This window comes from Lethenteron reissneri, chromosome 6, assembly GCF_015708825.2.
Source record: "Lethenteron reissneri isolate LAM-NWPU_2019-01 chromosome 6, ASM1570882v1, whole genome shotgun sequence".
Taxonomy (NCBI): Eukaryota; Metazoa; Chordata; class Hyperoartia; order Petromyzontiformes; family Petromyzontidae; genus Lethenteron; species Lethenteron reissneri.
The window spans coordinates 5544070-5564815 of record NC_083784.1 but is presented as its reverse complement, the minus strand read 5'-3'; the positions used below and the strand labels follow the sequence as shown (position 1 = coordinate 5564815).

General features: G+C 51.5%; 2 protein-coding genes across 5 annotated transcripts in view; one reads left to right on the top strand and one right to left on the bottom strand.

The window, feature by feature from the left end:
* Positions 1-1750: 1750 nt before the first annotated feature.
* On the top strand, positions 1751-12254 carry LOC133354232 (forkhead box protein O3-like). Its single transcript, XM_061570921.1, has 3 exons — positions 1751-3625; positions 4979-5143; positions 6188-12254. The coding sequence occupies exons 1-3, from the start codon at positions 3143-3145 to the stop codon at positions 7376-7378; spliced, it is 1839 nt and encodes a 612-aa protein (XP_061426905.1). The 5' UTR covers positions 1751-3142; the 3' UTR covers positions 7379-12254.
* ARMC2 (armadillo repeat containing 2) overlaps positions 5064-20746 on the bottom strand; it is a 28258-nt gene continuing 12575 nt past the window's right edge. For 2 of the 4 annotated variants that reach the window (XM_061570883.1, XM_061570908.1), the window contains exons 9-16: positions 19923-20022; positions 19358-19502; positions 18887-19009; positions 16270-16392; positions 15041-15154; positions 14720-14855; positions 13831-14006; positions 11559-13112 (exon numbers count right to left, since the gene is read on the bottom strand). In XM_061570883.1, the coding sequence (XP_061426867.1) occupies positions 12946-13112; positions 13831-14006; positions 14720-14855; positions 15041-15154; positions 16270-16392; positions 18887-19009; positions 19358-19502; positions 19923-20022 (1084 nt within the window). In that variant the 3' untranslated portion in view covers positions 11559-12945. Of the gene's footprint in view, positions 5196-10159; positions 11155-11558; positions 13113-13830; positions 14007-14719; positions 14856-15040; positions 15155-16269; positions 16393-18886; positions 19010-19357; positions 19503-19922; positions 20023-20746 lie in introns of those variants that run through there. The other 2 variants (XM_061570900.1, XM_061570889.1) reach the window with 2 other exon arrangements.

The following is a 20746-nucleotide window of genomic DNA, read 5'->3' as shown; positions in this document are numbered from 1 at the left end:
GACAGCAAAGCGGTGAATTATATTGAATTGCGTTACACCGGCTGAAATTTAAATATATACGGAGCCAAAGAAATACGAAAAGATTCATGAACATCTTCTTGGTTCTTTCGGTAAAGTCACGTAGAAGGGAATAAATAAAATAATAAAAATAAAACAATAAAATATTTTATTATATTTTCATCTTATTGGTTCTTTCGGTAAAGTCACGTAGAAGGGAAGTAATAAAATAATAAAAAATAAAACATAATAAAACAATTCTCACGACGATTCCGAATTTAGGCTAAATCGTTACTTGTGTAATAATGCTGGAAAAATAAATGATGCATCGATTCTTATGTAATGAGCGAGTCAAATGTTGACGATACTGTATCTAATTTCGGTTGTACCAACATGACTTGCAACAGTTGCCGTTCGATCTAATACAATTCGCTTATCCTGAAACATCTACGCCAATTAAAGCAACGTCACGTTAAACAATGTGACCCGATGTGGAATCATAAACAAAAAAGGCGACGCTTTTGGACGCTATTGCACTTATTTCGTTGGCAAACTAAACGAGATAAACACGAATCGATCCGCGAATCGCGACGCGAACGGAATCGTCACTCGCCGTGTCGATTCATAGAGACGCGAGCCGCGGCGCGAGCCCCCCCCCCTCCCCCCCAGGGCTGAGGCGGCGGCGCAGCCATCTTTGTGCGGGGGGGGGGTGTTGAGCCCAGCCGCAGTGCGCACGTGGGCGGGGGGGCTGAGTGGGGGGGGCAGAGTGTGGGGGGGGGGCAGAGTGTGGGGGGGGGGGGGCAGAGTGTGGGGGGGGGGGCAGAGTGTGGGGGGGGGCAGAGTGTGGGGGGGGGGGGCAGAGTGTGGGGGGGGGGCAGAGTGTGGGGGGGGGGCAGAGTGTGGGGGGGGGGGCAGAGTGTGGGAGGGGGGCAGAGTGGGGGGCAGAGTGGGGGGGGGCAGAGTTTGTGGGGGGGGGGGGGCAGAGTGTGGGGGGGGGGCAGAGTGTGTGTGGGGGGGCAGAGTGTGGGTGGGGCAGAGTGTGTGGGGGGGGGGCAGAGTGTGGGGGGGGGACAGAGGTGGGGGGGGCAGAGTGGGGGGGGGGGGCGAGTGTGGGGGGGGCAGAGTGTGGGGGGGGGCAGAGTGTGGGGGGGGGGCTGAGTGTGGAGGGGGGGCAGAGTGTGTGGGGGGGGCAGAGTGTGGGGGGGGCAGAGTGTGTGGGGGGGGGCAGAGTGTGTGGGGGGGGCAGAGTGTGGGGGGGCAGAGGGTGGGGGGGCAGAGTGTGGGGGGGGCTGAGTGGGGGGGAGGCAGAGTGTGGGGGGGGGCATAGTGTGGGGGGGGGCAGAGTGTGGGGGGGGCAGAGTGTGGGGGGGGGCAGAGTGTGGAAGGGGGCAGAGTGTGGGGGAGGCAGAGTGTGGGGGGGGGCAGAGTGTGGGGGGGGGGGCAGAGTGTGGGGGGGAGCAGAGTGTGGGGGGGGCTGAGTGGGAGGGGGGCTGAGTGGGGGGGGGGCAGAGTGTGTGGGGGGGGCAGAGTGTGTGGGGGGGGCAGAGTGTGTGTTGGGGGGGGAAGAGTGTGGGGGGGGCAGAGGGTGGGGGGGGCAGAGTGGGGGGGGTGGTGGGGGGGGCAGAGTGGGGGTGGTGGTGGGGGGGGGCAGAGTATGGGGCTGGTGGGGTCGTGACGTCACAAAGCTCACACTAAACTCCCCCCCACCACCCCAACTTTTCCCTCACGTAAGATGGCCTCCTCAACTCACCGCGTCCAACTTGACGATGACGCCCATGGGGGTGTCGGTGTCCGCCCAGCGGTCGCGGCGCGGCGGAGCTCCATGGAACCCGCGGCGGCGGCGTCGTCGTCGTCGTCACCGCGAGGCTCGAAAACAACGAGAGGAACGACGCGCGGCGCCTCCAACCCCCCCCCCCTCTCCGTCGCCGCGTCCCCGGCAGCCCCCGCCGCCCGGTGCGTGTCGAAGCGCCGTGCCGCTCGGCGGCGTCACGTGAAGACGAGACGAGACACGAGAGAGACACGAGGAGGACGAGGAGGGAGGGAGGACGACCGCCTTCGCCGCCTGTCGGTAAACAAGTCCCGGGTACAAAATGGCAGCCACGCGGCCCAGCAGCGCCTCTCGCCCTCGCGGCAGCCCCGACAAGAACTGCGAGAGACGCAGTCCGCAGCCATAGCCCTACAGCGGTAGCAGCTTGACCCCTTCGCGCAGAGGGAGCCGTCGGCAGTCGTCGTCCCGTCGCCTGGCCTGACGTTAACCAGAGGCCGCGCTCGTCCCCGACAGCCCGAGAGCACGAGCAGCCCTCATCATCATCTCGCCACAGCCCCGACCACCTTGACCCCTTAGCCCGCGACATTAGCCCTCGGTAGAATCTCTGACCAGAGAACGGAAACTTTGTCTCTGGTCCCAGCACCGACCCCTGGACACTGCTTCTGCCGCAGCCTTCAGACGGCCGCGGCCCAGACACCACCAGCACTTGGCTAAATAAAGACCTCGCGTAGACCAAAACACCCTCCACGTGAGTCGTGATACAGCCCCTGACCATAGCCAGGACACAAGCCAGCAGCACTTAGCCTTGAAACAGCACGAACCATAACACACAGCACGAACCATAACATCAGCACTAACCATAACATCAGCACTAACCATAACATCAGCACTAACCATAACATCAGCACTAACCATAACACACAGCACTAACCATAACATCAGCACTAACCATAACATCAGCACTAACCATAACATCAGCACTCACCATAACATCAGCACTAACCATAACATCAGCACTAACCATAACATCAGCACTCACCATAACATCAGCACTAACCATAACATCAGCACGAACCATAACATCAGCACTAACCATAACATCAGCACTAACCATAACATCAGCACTAGCTCCACAACACAAACGAGATACTAGTTCTGATAGAATACGGACATCACATCTGTCACATTTGCTCCAATCCCAACAGTCGCCCAACCCTCCTTCACCCGAGTACCACCCCTCAATTCCCAACCCACGGTGGTGTGACCCCCTGACCCCAACCCCAGCTTTAGCCGCTGCCTAAACTAACCTCAAACAAGACCCGTCTTCGCGTGGACATCGACCACAGCATCAGCAGCAGCGTGAAGGAGGAGGAAGAGATGGCCGAGGCCGATGTGGATCAGCTGGAGGGGGTGGAGATCGACCCGGAGTTCGAGCCCCAGACGCGGCAACGCTCGTGCACGTGGCCGCGCCTGCCGGGCAAGGAGGCGTCGCTGCCTCCCGATGGGGCCCCCACGCCGCCCGCCGATGGTTTCGCAGATCACTCGGGGGGCCCCGAGTTGTGTGGAGGTCAGATTCCGGGGGGGCTGGAGAGCCCTCCGGGTCCATCGCTGGGCAGCCCGGTGCCCTGCTCATCCACGGGCAGCAGCGGAGGAGGTGGTGGCGTGACACCCAAGAAGACGTCGTCGTCTTCGTCGCGACGCAACCCGTGGGGGAACCTGTCGTACGCGGACCTCATCACGCAGGCCATCGAGAGCACGGCCGACAAGCGCATGACGCTGGCGCAGATCTACGAGTGGATGGTGCGGTGTGTGCCCTACTTTAAGGACAAGGGCGACAACAACAGCTCGGCCGGGTGGAAGGTACGTGCCACCCTCACTTCGACAGTGGCAAGACACGCGGGCGACACGCGGGCATCACGAGCTGAGTTGGGATACGCAGAGATCCTGTGTTTTATTATTGCCTTGTGGCCATCCCGGGGAACCCGTGTCCCGTGGGCCAGAGACTTCATTGCTCACTGCCGCAGCCACACGAGGGCCTGCCACTTTGAAACGCTCGCAAAATTATGTTTTGTCGGTGGAAAGCCTGTTAAGCCGCACTAATTGGGTTCTAGAGGGACACTTTTCGGTCTGGCATCAACGCTTTCTAATTTTAGTGCGCGTAGCCACTTATGTCACCGTGTGGCCACCCCACAGATATTTAAAAGTCCTATTTGGCCATGGCTAAAGGGAATGTTTCCCACCACTGCCCTCCATTAAGCCATGCGTCATCTCAGCCTCAACAACGTCAATGTTTGGGGCCACCCCACAATGTTGCGTTTGGAAGGTGGATTCTCAATCCTACTTTTTGTTACTTCAGTGTTCACTTACAATCTCCTAAATAGCATTTACCTGGACTAAATATATAACAAACACTCCACTCACCTTAAAAAAAAAACAACCGCGTGTTTACTATTCATGGAACGTACATCGGAATGCCAAAATAATCAACCTACATTAACCAAGCCAGTAATCCATAATTATATATGGCATGTCATATTTACTTGCAAATCATTACAAAAACACTTATCATTTTAAATAAATAACAGCCCACATGTTCTGAAGAGAGATGAGGGGGGAAAGCCCATGGATATTTTGGCTGTTAGTGCACGGTACTTTATCGATCAAATTTGAGCTAATTGTTTACATAATTCTAGATTTGAAGCTTTCGTGACTGCAAGAATTCATATTCTTAGGTTATTTCGGTAAAGTCACGTAGGTAAAAAATTAAAATAAATAAAATTTAAATCACGACGTTTCGGAGGCAACACAAGCTTCCGTCTTCAGGTGGAACCGTCACAGCACGATAGCTGTATCAAGTGAGAGAAAGGACTGTTTTCTTGGAATTTCTCTCACTTGATACAGCTATCGTGCTGTGACGGTTCCACCTTAAGACGGAAGCTTGTGTTGCCTCCGAAACGTCGTAATTTTTATTTTATTTTTATTTTATTAATTTTAATTGTTTACATAAATTGGAAGATGTTCCAGCTTGTGGATGCGACGTCTTGCTACGCACATTTTCAGAACTCGATCCGGCACAACCTGTCGCTGCACAGTCACTTCATCCGCGTGCAGAATGTGCACGGTACTTTATCGATCAAATTTGAGCTAATTGTTTACATAAATTGGAAGATGTTCCAGCTTGTGGATGCGACGTCTTGCTACGCACATTTTCAGAACTCGATCCGGCACAACCTGTCGCTGCACAGTCGCTTCATCCGCGTGCAGAATGACGACACGGGCAAAAGTTCCTGGTGGATGCTCAACCCCGAGGGCGGCAAGGGCGGCAAGTCGCCCCGGCGCCGCGCTGCCTCGATGGAGAACACCAACAAGCTGGCCAAGGTGAGACCTCGCTCCCTCGTTCATCTTTCACCTGCTCATCATGCTCCTCCTGCTGCTCATCCATCAGAATCACTTTTTGCGTTTCGTTTGTTGTGCACGGTTGGCTACTTACGGCACGGAAGAAGTTTGACATACGTGCACACACTGAGACCGCGACCAGACAAACTGGCACCACCTGATACAGTGACAGATTAAAAGTAATTTGACCGAGGGACAATCGTACTTGATTTATTACTAGTTCATGAAGCCTGTCTTGGCGAGGAAAAAGTTTTCAATAAATAAAATAATGAACCTGATGTGAATTTTGACAATATTTATCTACGGTTAGACACTCACAACTACTCAAAAAAATGTGTATTTTTCCACAAAACGTTGATGACCTGATTAAAATACGTACCCATCGGAAACCGCTCGATTTAAAGATAAAAAAAAAATTTTTATTAGAGAGAACGAAAATGTATGAACTTTTAATACTGGTTTTGAATTATTCAGATTTTTAACATCATAAAATGCGTATTATTTTCGTTCAAAACCGCTTTAATCCGAAATGTCAAAAACAATAAAAGAATGTTCTCGCTTAAATTGAATCGAACAAAAAAAACCGCAATAAAATATTTAGAACGCTTTCTGAATGACACGCAACAATGTTTATGGGGCACTTAAAATTGAGATTTGGGAGTCGTTAAATGAAAAATCTCGGATTTCCACATGTTTCCTGTTGTTTGAGTCCTAAAAGCTACCTTTGTACAACATTTCAGCTGTCTACCTTGTCGGGAAGTACCCTAAAGGTTTTGAGACAGATTAAGCTCTTTATTTATATACAAGATTGCTGTATATAATTTTTTAGAATAGTTTTAATCTCCTGTAAGGTGGTTCTGCTCTAATTTTGTGCAATTTTCCTTGCTGCATTTTGTTATTTTGTTGATCCAGGTCACTCTTGCAAATGAGGCTATCTTGGTTTATTGAATTCTCATCTGGTTCGACAACTATGCACGGTGACAATAACACCTGTCTTCAAAGTCGCGTACACGCTCCCCTTTGTAGGTAAGGGCCAAGGCGGTGAAGAAGAAGGCTGCCCAACAGGCCGCCATGACCGAAGGCCGCGCGGACAGCCCCAGCTGCTGGGCCACCTCATCCCCGTCGCACACCAGCGAGGATTTCGAGCCCTGGGCCAGCTACCGGACGCGCACGGGCTCCAACGCGAGCACGGTGAGCGGCCGCGTGTCGCCCGTGCGCCTTGCACTCGAGTTCGAGGAGGTGGCGGACGGGGACGGGGTCGGCGGCGGCGGCGGCGGCGGGGGGGGCGGCGTTCCTTCTGCCGCACCGGGGATGTTCTCCGAGGCGCTCAGCAAACCCTTTCCCACCGACCTGCCTTGCATCACCGACCTGGCCGGCACCATGAACATCAACGACCACCACCTGCGCGCGCCGCAGCCCGACAAGATGCTGCCGATGGGCGGCGAGCACCCCCGCTCCACCAGCCTCATGGAGGAGCTGCTGGAGGACATCAGCATGGCGGGCGGCGCCAGCGCCGGCCATCACGCCCAGCCTCCGCCGGGACCCGGATTCACCTTCCCGGGGCCTTCGGACGGCTACGGAAACTCGCTGTTCCGCCCGTCGGTCGCCGGATTGCAGTCGTGGAGACCCTCGCCCATGGAGACGATCCAGGAGAACAACCCCAGCTTTCCACCGCAAATGGCTCAGTTCGGCTCCTCGCACACTTTCCGCGACCTGCTCGACTCGGACACGCTGCCCAACGAGGGCGACTACTCGCTCGGGCAGGCGGCGGGGGGGGCGGGGGTGCAGCAGGGGGTTGGACCCCAGCAGCAGCAGCAGCAGCAGCCCCCCTCCGGGCTCCGTCAGCACGCCGCGGCCGCCACCGCCCCTGGCTTTGCGCAGCGCGGTTTTGCCGTGCCCAAATGCATTAAGCAGCCGAAAATGACATCGCCTCCGCAGCCGCACATGATCGCGCTCAAGCCGTCGCCCCCCGATATGGTTCGCGTCTCGGGCCTTAAGGCTTCGCACGACGCAGCGGGACCTGGGGGGCCACAGGGGGACGGGCCTGCACTCAGTGCCCAGGAAAGGTTCCCGGCCGACCTGGACCTGGACATGTTCGACAGCAACCTGGAGTGCGACATCGAGTCCATCATCCGCAACGACCTGCTGGATGCAGACAGCCTCGACTTCAGCTTCGATTCGGTGCTGGCGAACCAGCCCACCAGCCGTGCCATGTGAGGCCCCGCGCTTCTCCACGCCCCGGCCACACCAGAGAGGGAACCGCATGCCTTCTCCGCACCGGCCACAGCGCAGGGGATCCGACGGTGATCCGCCCAGCAGCTACACACCGGGCCGACCCGTTCACAGCTGTGGGTTTGCATCCGAGTCACAACCGGCCCCGCAGCCCACGCTCACGGTGCGGGAGCAAAGGCCTCGCCGCAGCCGTGAGGGCAGTGGCTCTGTGGGGCCGTGCGGCTCGGCACGCGGCGTGGAGCCCGAAATCCAGAGCCTTTGGGCCATTTCCCAAATGAAGGAATGGGGGCAGAAGCTGGGTTCGCTCGGTCGTCTCCCCCAGGGTTCCGGACGGAAGCGGGTGGTGGGAAGGCTGGCAGCGTGCAGCTACAAACATCCAAACTATGCAACAGCATTGTCGAGGACGATTCTATTTCATTAACAAAGCAATTCGAGTCTGTGGCCACAGTGTAAATAATAGTTGGAATGACCTTTAGCATTGTCGAGGATAGGAGCTGTTGAGCTGTTTGTGATAACAGTGGAGTGCCTTCATTATAGACATTTTTTTTACCAGCTTAGATAGAAAAGTTTAATCCAAATCTTTCGGTTGCCAGGGCTGGCCAGCTGCCAGCGTGGAGTGGATGTCATCATGTGTCACTCGCCTGACGCAAGTGCTTTGTTGAGATCACGCAAGTGCCATAGGAGTCGGTGCCGATTCATGCCTTAATCTGTGCCTCTTCAGCCACACACTCTTTAGGCCTTTCAATGAAACCAGTTGCAGCATGGCCGGGAAACCAGGAAGCTGATACAAAAGCCATCACGTGAGACACGTCTCAATTGTACTGTACAGTGTGTGCACAGGTGTGCGGATAAACACCTGAATAGTTTAAAAAATGTATGTATGTTTGCGATAGATGCTGAAAATTATATAGCTATTACTATATTAATAGTAAATATTTTTAACGTGCTGTTTTCGAAGAAGTGGCCCCAAAGCAATATGTCCTTGTTGTGACGCTAGATCAATTGAATTTATTTGGGAGGAAAAAGTCCCCAAGTGGAGAGAGGTGTTATTTTGGTGTTGGTGCTAGGAGAGGGTTGCGCCTGCCATCGCCTGCCCACGCTGCAGCTTCGGCATTTCGTGAGCGGCAGGGTGGCTGTTGCGTTGGCGCGCCCGGGATGCAGGGTTACGGATCAGGCACGCGTGCGCTTTTGAATTACTTAATGCCCTTAGAGATAGCCAAGAATTTTTACTGGGACTCGCTTTACTATTTAGAGCATTTAACCAATATTAATTTCTCTTATTTTGGTCACTAATTCGCCATGATGAACAGAGGCCGCTGTGTAGTGGTGGTGGGTGCCGGTGGCCGGGCGGTGGCTGGGCGAGTGATCGACGAAGCAGCCCTGCCCAGGTCATCCTGCAGTCTCCCCCGTCCACGTACCCGCGTGGTGCCACAAACCGTGTACTGCATTCGTGACCGCTGCAGCAGCAGTATTTTAGTGTACGCAGCATATCGCACCTCTGTAGAGTTTGCACACTTTACCTCGGCGTGATTTCTAGAGAAACTGGAGAATAGCGGCGGTGTAGGTGGGGGGTGGCGGTGGCCGAGCGGGCAAAACAACGATGATCACCACGGCGGCGGTGTCGTAATGTCGCCGAGCCTCGGCTGCCACGATCCATGCCGGTCTCAACATTGCCATCACCCCCCCCCCCGCAGCCATGCCACGTTTCCCTGGACGTGGTGACAGTCGAGTTACCGTCTGTGCGGATTACCACCACGGCTTTTACGAGGGACGTAACAGATTTCCATCCCCTCCCCGATGACCGCTGATTCTATGAATTGTTACAATTCAGGGCTGTGGTTCAAGAGTTGGTTTGTTCTGGGGATCTTTGCCGTCTCGTTTGTGTTTTATCGTTTCTTTCAATTTTGCGTGTACAGTTTTGTTACGTTCGCTTAAATATGACAATAGTATAACAATTATAATTTTCATCGCAATTATAGATTTTAATCGATGAATTGATGCAACGTTACATGCCTACAATTGTGGGGTGTCTTGGAACAACGTGATAACCCACAACATCTCTTGGTAGAGAAAGCAGTTGTTGAGAGGTGGATTAAGTTGATCAAAAAATTATCAGGTTATTTGTGCAGCCATCTGGATATGATTTTTAAAAAAATATTTAACTCCAAAAAGTGGATTGTAAAGTGTTCCAGTGACACGAGCGTGAGTTATATTGAATATATATGTGGGTTATTAAGTTCTTCCAGGACACCCCTCAATTTACCATTTGAATGGTACAGTGTGTCCTCGAAATAATATGGGTGGATAGACCGTGTCCTGTCGTGAAGATTTTTGGAGGCCCCTAAAAACTGAAAAAACGGAACTTGAAAATCGTGCTGCCAAAGTTCAAAAACTGAACAGCGCGCAGAGCAGCGCTTGTGGTCAGTTGCATCTCCACGCAGATGCATCATGCGCCAGGCAGTCTTGGTTTAGTACCATACTGCACAGTAATTGCTGTACTATTTGTTCATTCTTTTGGCTTGCTTTTTTACCATTTTGCTTATGTTTCATTTGTGATATAGAAGGCAGTCTCGACAACATTAAAACTCGGGCTAAATTTGGTGTTCATTGAAATAACAGGTGTTTTTTTTGGAACAGTGATAACCAAAATAGTCTGGGGGCCACCCACCGCACATTGTGAAGTGTGACGTTTGTTCAGATAAGCAACTGAACCGACGTGGCTCTGAGAATGCCCTCATCAATCAATGGAAGGACAGATGTTTGTAAAAAAAAGAGTAGTCCATAATTTCGTCTTCATGGAAATAATGGGGGTTTGTCAAGAAAGCGGATATACTGGGGAACGCCACGCCTGAATGAGAGCCCAGTTTTTGGAGGACACATTGCAGGAACGACCGACGGGAGAATTCCTTCAGTGGCCTCCACGCAGGCGGGTGCAGGCATTGGCTGAGCCGGCCGGAACACTAATGAGACACAAAGGGAATCGTTTGAGCCAATAACCGTGCGGCAGGAACAGCGCGGGCGGGACGCGGAACGCACGGTGACACACCTGTTGTGGGGGGGTAAGGCGAGCGGTTTAAGTCTCGCGACGCTTGTGGTCTTAACTGAGCTAGTTTGTGTCAAAATATCGGGTTTTATTGTGTAATCTCGTACTAAGACAATCTGTGAGTAATGCAACTCTATTTTGTAATGAGCTGATTTTTTTTTTTTAAAGATGTAATTTTGTAAGTAAAGCTTTGCTACAAAGTATGTTCATAGACAATCTTGTAAAGAATTTATACTGTAGTGCGGGGTTTTGCTGTGGATCCGGGCGCACTGACCCAGGAGCTCTTGGCCTGGAGCCCAGGAAACCACAGCTGCAGAAACTTAACAGTTAACACTACAGTGGTGACATTTGCATCGCGATGACATCTCTTTGGTGGTAACATCACGAGATGTGACGTCACCACGGTGGTGACATCGCTGCACTGATGTTTATAGCGCCACTGTCGGCATCACACATGGCGACGTCACTTGGCGGTGACACCTGCACAGTGGTGACATCACTCTTGCGATGACATCATGACTAACGTCAGTGGTGACACCACTGGAGTGGCACCATCACTGTGGTGACACCTGCACAGAGGTGTTCTTCACTGTCACTGGTGGCATCACTGCTGCTGTGGTGTGTGGAGGCAGCACGGTGCATGTTCCCATGCGGGGCCGGATGTCTGCAGAGGCCATTCCTTCCGCCTGGGTAGCGGTGGCCATTGCTTCAGTTGGGCCTAACGGAGGTGGAGGAGGGGAGACCATGCCACATTTAAACTCCCTAAACCACCATGGGAACCTCATTTGCCAGTAAAAATATGACAATTGGTTTTTTACCCTTCTATCTGGCAACAAAACTGACACCTTTTTACAAGGAGTCATGTTTGCATAGACCACAATACCTGCAGTCATAATGCAAACAAAAAACATAACTCTGATAATGTGCACTGTCCTTGAAGTTGATTGGTCCACACCCGAGACAGCTTTCCTTAGAGCCTAGTCTCACATGGGTTGGACCAGATGACGCCCTAAACCAGCCCAGCTCTCGCCTACATTATGGGTGCGGGCGGTTAGATTCCCACCCGCGGTGCATCTGAGAAGTTCTCAAATCTGCCTGGTTGGGAAAGTCAGGCTGGCAGCACAGCGGCTGTTTCTGCTATTTACGTGCGGTTACTTTAGAATGGGGTTGTTATTCCGTCATTGATTTTATTTCAGAATCTTTTACGAAATACATTTTTGTTTCTGAAAATCGTGGACTCTATAATAAACTTTGGTTACAAATCGAACCAATTGACAAGCAACAACGTTCAAGCCGTACGGCAACCCATTCTATACACGGTATGTAGAAAACAATCTTACAGCCCTGTCACAGTCCACACTCGCCACTCCGTGTCAGTCATGGGGCTCATTTGACCATACTTCACCATGCTGGCCAGTGCGGACTGGTAACATTTGACAAACCGATAATTTTAAATTGTAATATTTTTTAATGAGATTATCCATAACGCTAAGAAACCCAAATTAACAGCCCTACTTGAGAATGCGGAGCTAACGTGCAAAGCCTTAGCGTTTCCCTCCATGTTTTACTGTTGTCTGCCGCTATTGCGCGTGTAAGCAGCATGCGAGTGTAATTTCTTGACGTTTAGTTGCTGGCGCTTGTCTGTGAAGTTGATGTCGTGCGACGGGGACTGTATGGTCCAGCTGTCGCTACTGTGGTGTGCACTAAGCTTAAAGCGGAGATTTGTTATTATTGTGTTACGCCTTAATTGTGTGCTCAATTCATTACTTTAAATCTGGTTTAAATTTGTATGATATGTAATAAATACTTATACTGCAATCAGGAGCGACTGCCTCGTTGTTTACTTGGCGAATGATGGGAGGAGGGGGGGATGTGTTTTGCAGCGTAGGGTCACAGTGTCTTTGCATGTGCTGCTTCACAAGAAATCGTGCTGCGGCGAGCACCGCATCTCCGGTCGTATATTTTAATGACATTGGCAATAAGCAGCTGTTGGAACTGTCATGGAAGCACGGGCTCGGAGATTGTCGACGAGTCATTTAAACACATCTTGCACAACTCAAATCGTAGTTTGCACACCTTCGTTTACTTTTGAACTGGAGGTGGTGATGTCAGAGGGTGTGTGTGTTGGTACTCTTGATTATAAGTCTCTACTGTATCCCGGCAGTATAGTGACTGGCTGGTTGGGGGGTTGACTCAGCCTATCATCTCTCTGGGGTCAAAAATTTTGAACCACTTTGTTGGACTTGCCACGACTGGCTCGGCCATTAACAGGAGATGCCCACCACCTCCACGTTCATTTGAGCAGAAATCACTGACTTTGCACACACTGCCGTTGTGGCAACCTACTGCTGGTGACGGATGAGTATTGTTAGCGGGCTATTTTGAAGTGGAAGACAACATGTGGCCGTATGAAAAGAAGTGGTTTGGGATCGGGTCGGGAGCTGTCTGTTCTCCACCCCTGGCTGTGTGCGCGTGTGCGAGCGTGAAGATTTACACTTTGACGACGATGTCACAGCGGCTCAAGCAGCAGCGGCGCCGCCTGGCTCTGCACTCTCTTCTGCAGCCTCCGCGCCACCGGCACAAACTCTGCTTCCCACAGCTGCCGGTGGTATCCTTGCACCGTCTCCCCGGTTTCCCCACCGTCCAGTGGCGCGCTCACCAGCGCCGTCCGCTCGTCTGCGGAGACCACAATCGCGTCACCACGACACCCCCCGTTGAGCACCACAGTTGCCAACCCTGCCCACTTAGGCGGCAGGCTGCCGAATATAAACCCTTTTGCTGATCCAGATGTCACCGTGGCCAAAGCCACCACATCTCGTTGCCAAATGCTTGCTACCCTCTGCCAGATCCCGGAGTTGCTAAACAGTAGGCACGTGACTCGATGGTTGCCACATAACTAATTTCAACCATTTCCAAAGTTAAACATACAGCTGTATACAATTATTATTTTTTTTAAATTGGATAAATTTTAGGTTCAAAAGCTGGCATGTGGTGAAAGTGTTTAAAAGTCACCAGACCAAAGCTTAACTTGGTTCGCGAGAAAATAATTTGCAAAGAGCTTGGTGTTGAGTCCAGTGTCAGAATACCGGGCTTTTCACGGGAAGGGGTGCCCCAGTATATCCTCTTCATGAAACTCCCCTTCGTTCCATGAAGACCAAATGAGGCCAATATTTTGGTACGTTGACAAGTGGCCAGTGTTGTCTGACCCAGATATCGCTGGACTGGTTCAGGCCTCTCGGTTCCACCGACCCACATTGGCCAGCGTGGTGAAGTTCGGTCAAACAACCGACATAACGACACTGCGTGGGGAGGTCTTCATCCGGCAGTGGATTGACAAAGGCTTGCGAGTTATCGTGACTTCAATGCTATGTTTTGTAATGTTGGTGGCGCTTACCCAGGAGGAGGTGCAGCGTGGCGAGAAGGCGCGTGGTGTCGCTGGGATCCAGGCCCCCGCCTTTGCCGCTGGCGCCGGTGGCAGCAGGCCCTTGGCTAAAGTTCCACAGCACTTTGCACAGCAATCCGCCCAGCTGCCAGTCCGCACGGCAATAGCGCTGCAGGCAGCTGAGCAGCCTGGGAGGAATCACATCACGGGACCCATGAGTGCTCAGCCACTCTCCTTTGCAATGCATGAAAAGGCTGTCGCTGCCACTTCAGTTAATATAGGACAGCAGTTCTCAACCTGTGGTGGCAGGCCTGCAGTATGGACACTATGCAGGACAAATCTCTAATAAAGGGCTCGGGTAGCCACCTGTGTGCTAATCGTTTTTTTTTTACGTTCGGATAGACGGCCTTAAGGGATGTTTAAGCTTGAATGAAAATAATAGTGAATGGGCTTGAACAGGAAATTGCTAAAAGGGTTGATATCCAGTGGACAAGACTCACGGTGTATAGTGAACATGCCAGAGAAAATGTCCACTGCAGCTTATTATTATTAAACGAGTTTGAGTGAAGGTTCGAGCAACTCGTGTAGCCAATAGAGATGTGAGTAGAGCTGATGGGGCAGGCGTGGGTGGAAATGGTTTGGATTAGCAGGGGGGAGGCCATACCACATAGGTTGAGAACCCCTGCTATAGGCGTATGATGATTAATCGATTACAACACAGCAAGGTGGCTACGGTGGCTCAGAGGTCAGAGCGTTGAGCTGGCATGCCGGGTATCCATAACCCTGAATCTCGACAAGTCCTCGCATGGCCAATTGGTAGATGGTCAATTGTCAAAGCATTGCAGGCTGAGTTGTTGCTTCCACAGTGACCCCCACGACCACCACCACCGATAGCGCTCACCTCTCCATGGCTCCCAGCTGCAACAGCCGCCCTGCCCCCCCGTCGTCGGTGCTGCTCATATTGAGCAGTACCCCCCCAGCCGAGTAGCACACGTCCTGGGAGCCCTCGGACAACAGCTCCAACAGCAGCGCCGGCACTGGGGATGGATACATCGGTGGCAACTCGCGGGCACAAAAGCAGCACAGATACCAGCAGACCAGCCAGAACACAGAGAGGCAGCTCACAAGACAACACAGACAGGCAGCATTTACGATCAGCACTTCACTGCGGGTGGCGATGTGGCAGAGTGGACGCTGCTGCATCTGTGGCTGCTGCGCTCACCGTGGTGCTGGTGGAGGAATTCCCGCACGGCCGCACTCTGGGACAGGTTCCCAAGGGCCCTCAATGCCTCCAGGACCCCCTCCTCCCCAGGGCCCAGCAGGGGCATGAGCAGCACTGGAGGTGTCATAAGCAAAACAGATAGGGGTCATCGCTGTAGGGCAGAGGTTGCAAACGGGTTTTGATTCCTTACCCGTACCCGGCCGCACCAGGGTCACAAACGGGTACCCGTACCCTACCAGATACCTGGCTACCCGTACCTGGCCGGGTATCGTGTAGGGTACGGGTACCCGATTGCGACCTCTGGGATGAAGCCATGTTGCAGGCGCAGTGACTCACGGTCTACCCGTGCCCGGCCACACCAGGGTCGCAAACGGGTACCCGTACCCAGCTGGGTATGGGTAGCCGGGTATCGGGTAGGGTACGGGTATCGGGTACCCGGTTGCGACCTCTGCTGTAGGGTTTGATTGTGAACAGTATTAAGTGGCAGTGGTACGATGCATAGAGTTATCGACGGATATCGATTTTTAATGCCCTTTATCTGTTGCGCAACCAAATCGCCTTCGAGACCGGGCAAATTAATCATGGAAATGACTTTGTCCACGTCTGTACGATGAGTTGCGCAGCGAAGACGCGTCGAGTTTGGCTCGGGGATCTGGGCACGCTCCTCCACAGTAGAGCCCCACCGCCTTTCTGGTTTACTCTGCCTCCCACCCTCACGATTGTAACAACCAATCATATGTTTGCAAATGAGCACGTTACGAACTACGCCACCACAAAGTTGAGTCTGTCTCTAATTTAATTAATCTTGATTTGAAGCTTTCATGACTGCAGGAATCCATACTCTTTGGTTATTTCGGTAAAGTCACGTGGGTATAAAAATAAAATAAATCACGACGTTTCGGGTGCAACACAAGCGTCCGTCATCAGATGGGAAAAAAAAATGTATCTGTTGCGCAACTACTCGGACACTGGCAACAACAAAGAAATATACCCCTTGTTCAATACAGCATTTGGTGTGGTATTCTCACGTAAGGACCCAAAGACTGAAATAGAGATCCATAGACGCACACAGAGACCCACAGACTGGCATGGCGACGTACGACAGACAATAAACACGACCACTGCTTCTTCAACCGCTTCTTGAGATCCGGTCACACCTGGTTACTCGGCCGCGGCACCGACGCAGCGAGGCCGCGTGGCGCTCGTGCCGCGGTGTGCGCGGGGCTCACACTCTGCGATGCGCAGCTGCTGGCCCTGCAGCGTGGCACCGGGGCCTATGTGGTAGGAGAGGTTGTTGACGGTCGCCACAGCGTTCAAGACGATCTCCTCGCGCTCCCGCACGCCCGGGCTCTCTGTGGGGCGGGCGGGCGACCAACACGAGATGGACAGAGACAGTAATTTTTATTTACAACCCCTGAGAAACAATCATTGAGATTACAAATCTTTTTCGATTTAAAGCTTTCGTGACTGCAGGGATTCATCTTCTTGGTTCTTTCGGTAAAGTAACGTAGAAGGGAAGTAATAAAATAATAAAAATAAAACATAATAAAATAATTCTCACGACGTTTCGGCCACAACGCAAGCAGCCGTCCTCAGGTGAAGACCAGGTCTGTCGGGGAGACAGCGTCTGAATGTTGTCTCCCCGACCTGGTCTTCACCTGAGGATGGCTGCTTGCGTTGTGGCCGAAACGTCGTGAGAATTATTTTATTATGTTTTATTTTTATTTTATTACTTCCCTTCTACGTGACATTACCGAAAGAACCAAGAAGATACAAATCTTTTCTTCAAAGCTAACCTTTAGGAAGCCACTGGAGCAATGCACTTCTAAACCTAGATTGGAAACTCGTTTCTTTCCAACTGCTTTTTGTGTTTAGTTTGCTGTCGGTCTCCCGCACCGCCCATTAGCACGGTTGGCTACGTATGGTGCGAAAAAAGTTCTACATACATACATAACCTAAATTAAGGAAAATAAATACAATAGCCAGTACAATTGCTGACTATAAACAAATAAAATAGTCAAGTAAAAGTAATTTATTTTTAAACAAATGAACATGGAGGCAGTGCCCATCTGTTTGCAGCCCAGAGCCAGTGGTATACATTCTCCATTCCTAGGGCAGAGGTGAGAGTCCATAGGAAAATCACTTTTGACTTCCCTACAAAGTGATCCTCATTTTATTGGCTCCAGAGGATTGAAGGGTTGAGCCAACCCCCAACCAGGATTATAACTCACTCTACCATTGAGCCACCTGGTGAGGTTTATAGGTAAGATGGCAAATGTTTAAAGTGTACGTGACATAAGTTAATCTGGGTGGAGCGGCAGGTGCTACAGTGGTTCGCAGAAACTTCGCACACTACGAGTTCAATTCTCGGCCATGGCTAACAACAGGGGGTTCCCCCTACACCAACATACACTAACCGGCGTAATAAAGTATTGATGGTCTCCAAACGTCGGGGTCAGCTGTAGGGCTTGCATGACCACTCTTCGCTATGCCGGTCAGTGCAGGTTGGAAAAGGCGGTGTGGCTAGGAGTGGTTCACCGTTGATGTTAGCTGTGACCGGGAATCGAACCCAGGTCGCTGGGTTTACAGCGGAGTGTGCTTACCACTGCCCCACTTCTCTCCCTGATAAACATTTTACAGTGCAAAATATTAACAAATCAATCATATAAACAACATAAAAGACCAGTTGGGGGAGAAGGCAATGATCACAGGCATTTGCGTTCAGATTAGCCAAGCAATCCAGTTTATCGTACAAAACCGATTATAGGGGGATACTAATTAAATAAATAAGGCATGAAACATTGTGGATGAAGTAATGTTCTTCCAACAGGAATTTTCTGGCGTCTCTTGGTTGCAATAGCTTAAATCTGGTGTCAACCAGATAAACCTGATGGTAATCAGAAACTTATTTGAGAGATAATGTTTACAAGGCTCAGAGGTCAGAGTGCCAAGCTGCCACCGCTGAGATCCTGCGTTCAAATACAGGCAGGCACCTGTGATTAAACCAGGTCCTCAAGTAGCCCAGTCACCAATGACTACACAACAAAAGGCAATCATGTAAACGAAATGTCTGTACTTAATTAGGCTGAATTAGAGCTCTGAGAATGAGACAAATCGGTCTGTCTGTCATCTCCAGATATATATAAAAGGCAAAGTTGTGAATATGTGTGTCTGTTCAAAATGTTTAGCGTACTTCCCGACATGCAACAAACTGGAAATTTGCCATGTGGGTACTTTCCAGACTGTACACCATGCAAAAATTATAAAAAATACACTTTTTTTTGGGGGGGGGGGGGGAGCTCAAAAATGCATTGATTTTTTGCACGGCAAGTGGGCTGTGACGTCAAATCCGTCACGTGACCCGCGCATGTGGAAGCGTAACGCATTGTAGTGTAGTGGTTAGCGCGCTGCGCTACGAACCTGGCGACCCGAGTTCGATTCCCGCTCACGGCCACCACCAGTGACGATTATTTGAACCGCTCCTGGGCCTCCCCTAGGTCGACTCAGCCTCAAACGAGTAACTGGTGTGGTGTGTGAACATCGCCACTGGGGAGACAAAAGCGGCCGGTTGTGGTGCTGGCCACCCACCCCCTCGTCCTGTTATAAGAGGTAATTTGAATGGGTCCAAAAGCAGTTCTATAATATCCGGTTCTGCGACCCATTCCCCAGCACAAAGGGTTGCTCGGCTCTGCGAGAGATCAGAAGTTACGTTTTTCATCTCACGACGTGACGCCGATAGCATAATTGGAACAAAAATGGCAAGAAGAAAAACACTGGAATAGTGAGAATCTGGTCATAAGGGCATGAATAATAATAATAATAGTTATAACGAAAGGGGCACCCCACCAAGAGTGGAGATGAGCAGCTGGATGCAGCGGGGGTGGCTGGCGAGGGCTGCACCCAGGCCAGGGTGCAGCGACAGGTTTGCCAGCACACGCAGAAGCTTCACAAGTACGTCTTCAGCCAGGTCTGCTCGCTCACAAACACACACCATGAGCACACACCAACACCCCACATTCAAACAACATGCACACGCACCACGCGCATGCACAGAGCAATGTACCACAAAGAAAAAGTTTCCCCGTATAGCCTTAACAGACAGTTGGGGCAAATGCTTAGTGTGCACATATTTACCACGCGCACAGATACACACACGCCACATAGACACAGACCACGCACACACACACACACACACCTCCGCACATCAACATTCGTGGGATTTTCGCATAAAAAGTATTGCGCTCGTTGACAATGTGAAACTGTAAACATTTGCCTGTAACCCACGGCTACAGGTGACGCTGTGAGAGGCGACCGCACCCGTGTCGGGCTGGCGCTGCAGCTGGAGCGCGTAGACATGCAGCAGCACGTCCAGGCAGGAGCCGTGGCGCCACAGACGCTCGCGAACGGCCTCGCTGCGCGCCGCCAGGTTGCCCAGCGTGTAGCACACGCGCACTACCAGGTCCTGTCACCCGGTGTCACAGGGCACGTGGTTGAGGCACGCGTCGCGCGTCACAGGGCGCGTTTCACTCTGCCCGTGTCGCGTCGCCCGTGTCGCACGGCGCACGGCACGACACGGTGACGCTCCACCGCAGTGGTTACAGCGCCCATGCATCTACGTGCGTAATGTTAATACAACAGCTGGATCGTGTGACTTATCGGCAAAAGGAAAGAAAAGTACATCGCATGCACAGGAATGCACTATGTAGTATATAATTGATTTTAAATGCACTCAGTTATGGAGTAGATAATAAACGTTAAATACACTGTGTTGTGCAGTATATAACGTATTTTAAATGCACTGGAATACATTGCGTGGTATATAATGTGCGTATTGAATATAGCAGATGGATGTTTGTTGCGTAGCGGACGTGCTGCCGCCCACCTGTTTGCGTGGAAACTTGTGCAGCAAAGCGATGAGGATGTTGGGAGACGAGTCGACTGCAGCCAGCTCACGGCAGCCCTCGCTGTGATCCGTCACTTTGCTGCAGACAAAGCACGGAGAGCGTTAAGGATGCACGGTCTTACAGCAGGGGTGAGGCACCTACGGCTTGTGACTTCATTTCATGTGGCCCGCCACTTCATTCCAAAGCCAAATGAAACCCACGGCTTCAAAACTCATCTTCTTGGTTCTTTCGGTAAAGTCACATAGAAGGAAAATAATAAAAATAAAACATAATAAAATTATTCTCACGACGTTTCGGCCACAACGCAAGCAGCCGTCCTCAGGTGAAGAACAGGTCTGTCAGACGCTGTCTTCCCGACAGCTGTCCTCAGGTGAAGAACAGGTCTGTCAGACGCTGTCTTTCCGACAGACCTGTTCTTCACCTGAGGACGGCTGCTTGCGTTGTGGCCGAAACGTCGTGAGAATTATTTTATTATGTTTTATTTTTATTATTTCCATTCTACGTGACTTTACCGAAAGAACCAAGAAGATGAATCCCTGCAGTCACGAAAGCTTTAAATCGAGACTTCAAAACTGTTCACAAATAATGTTTACCCAGCAATTCCAAGCATTTTGGCCGCAATATTCAGGTACTACGGTGGAATATTTTCAACCTGGCAACAGCATTGTTTCTCCTTTAATGTGCTCAATCAATGGCCTTTCTTGTTGTAACATCATTTATAACCTGGGATTCAAATAATACGGGTTCAAAATACAATCGCACGGAGCTGTGTCTGGTCCTGTGGGGTCAGCAGTCGAGCGAG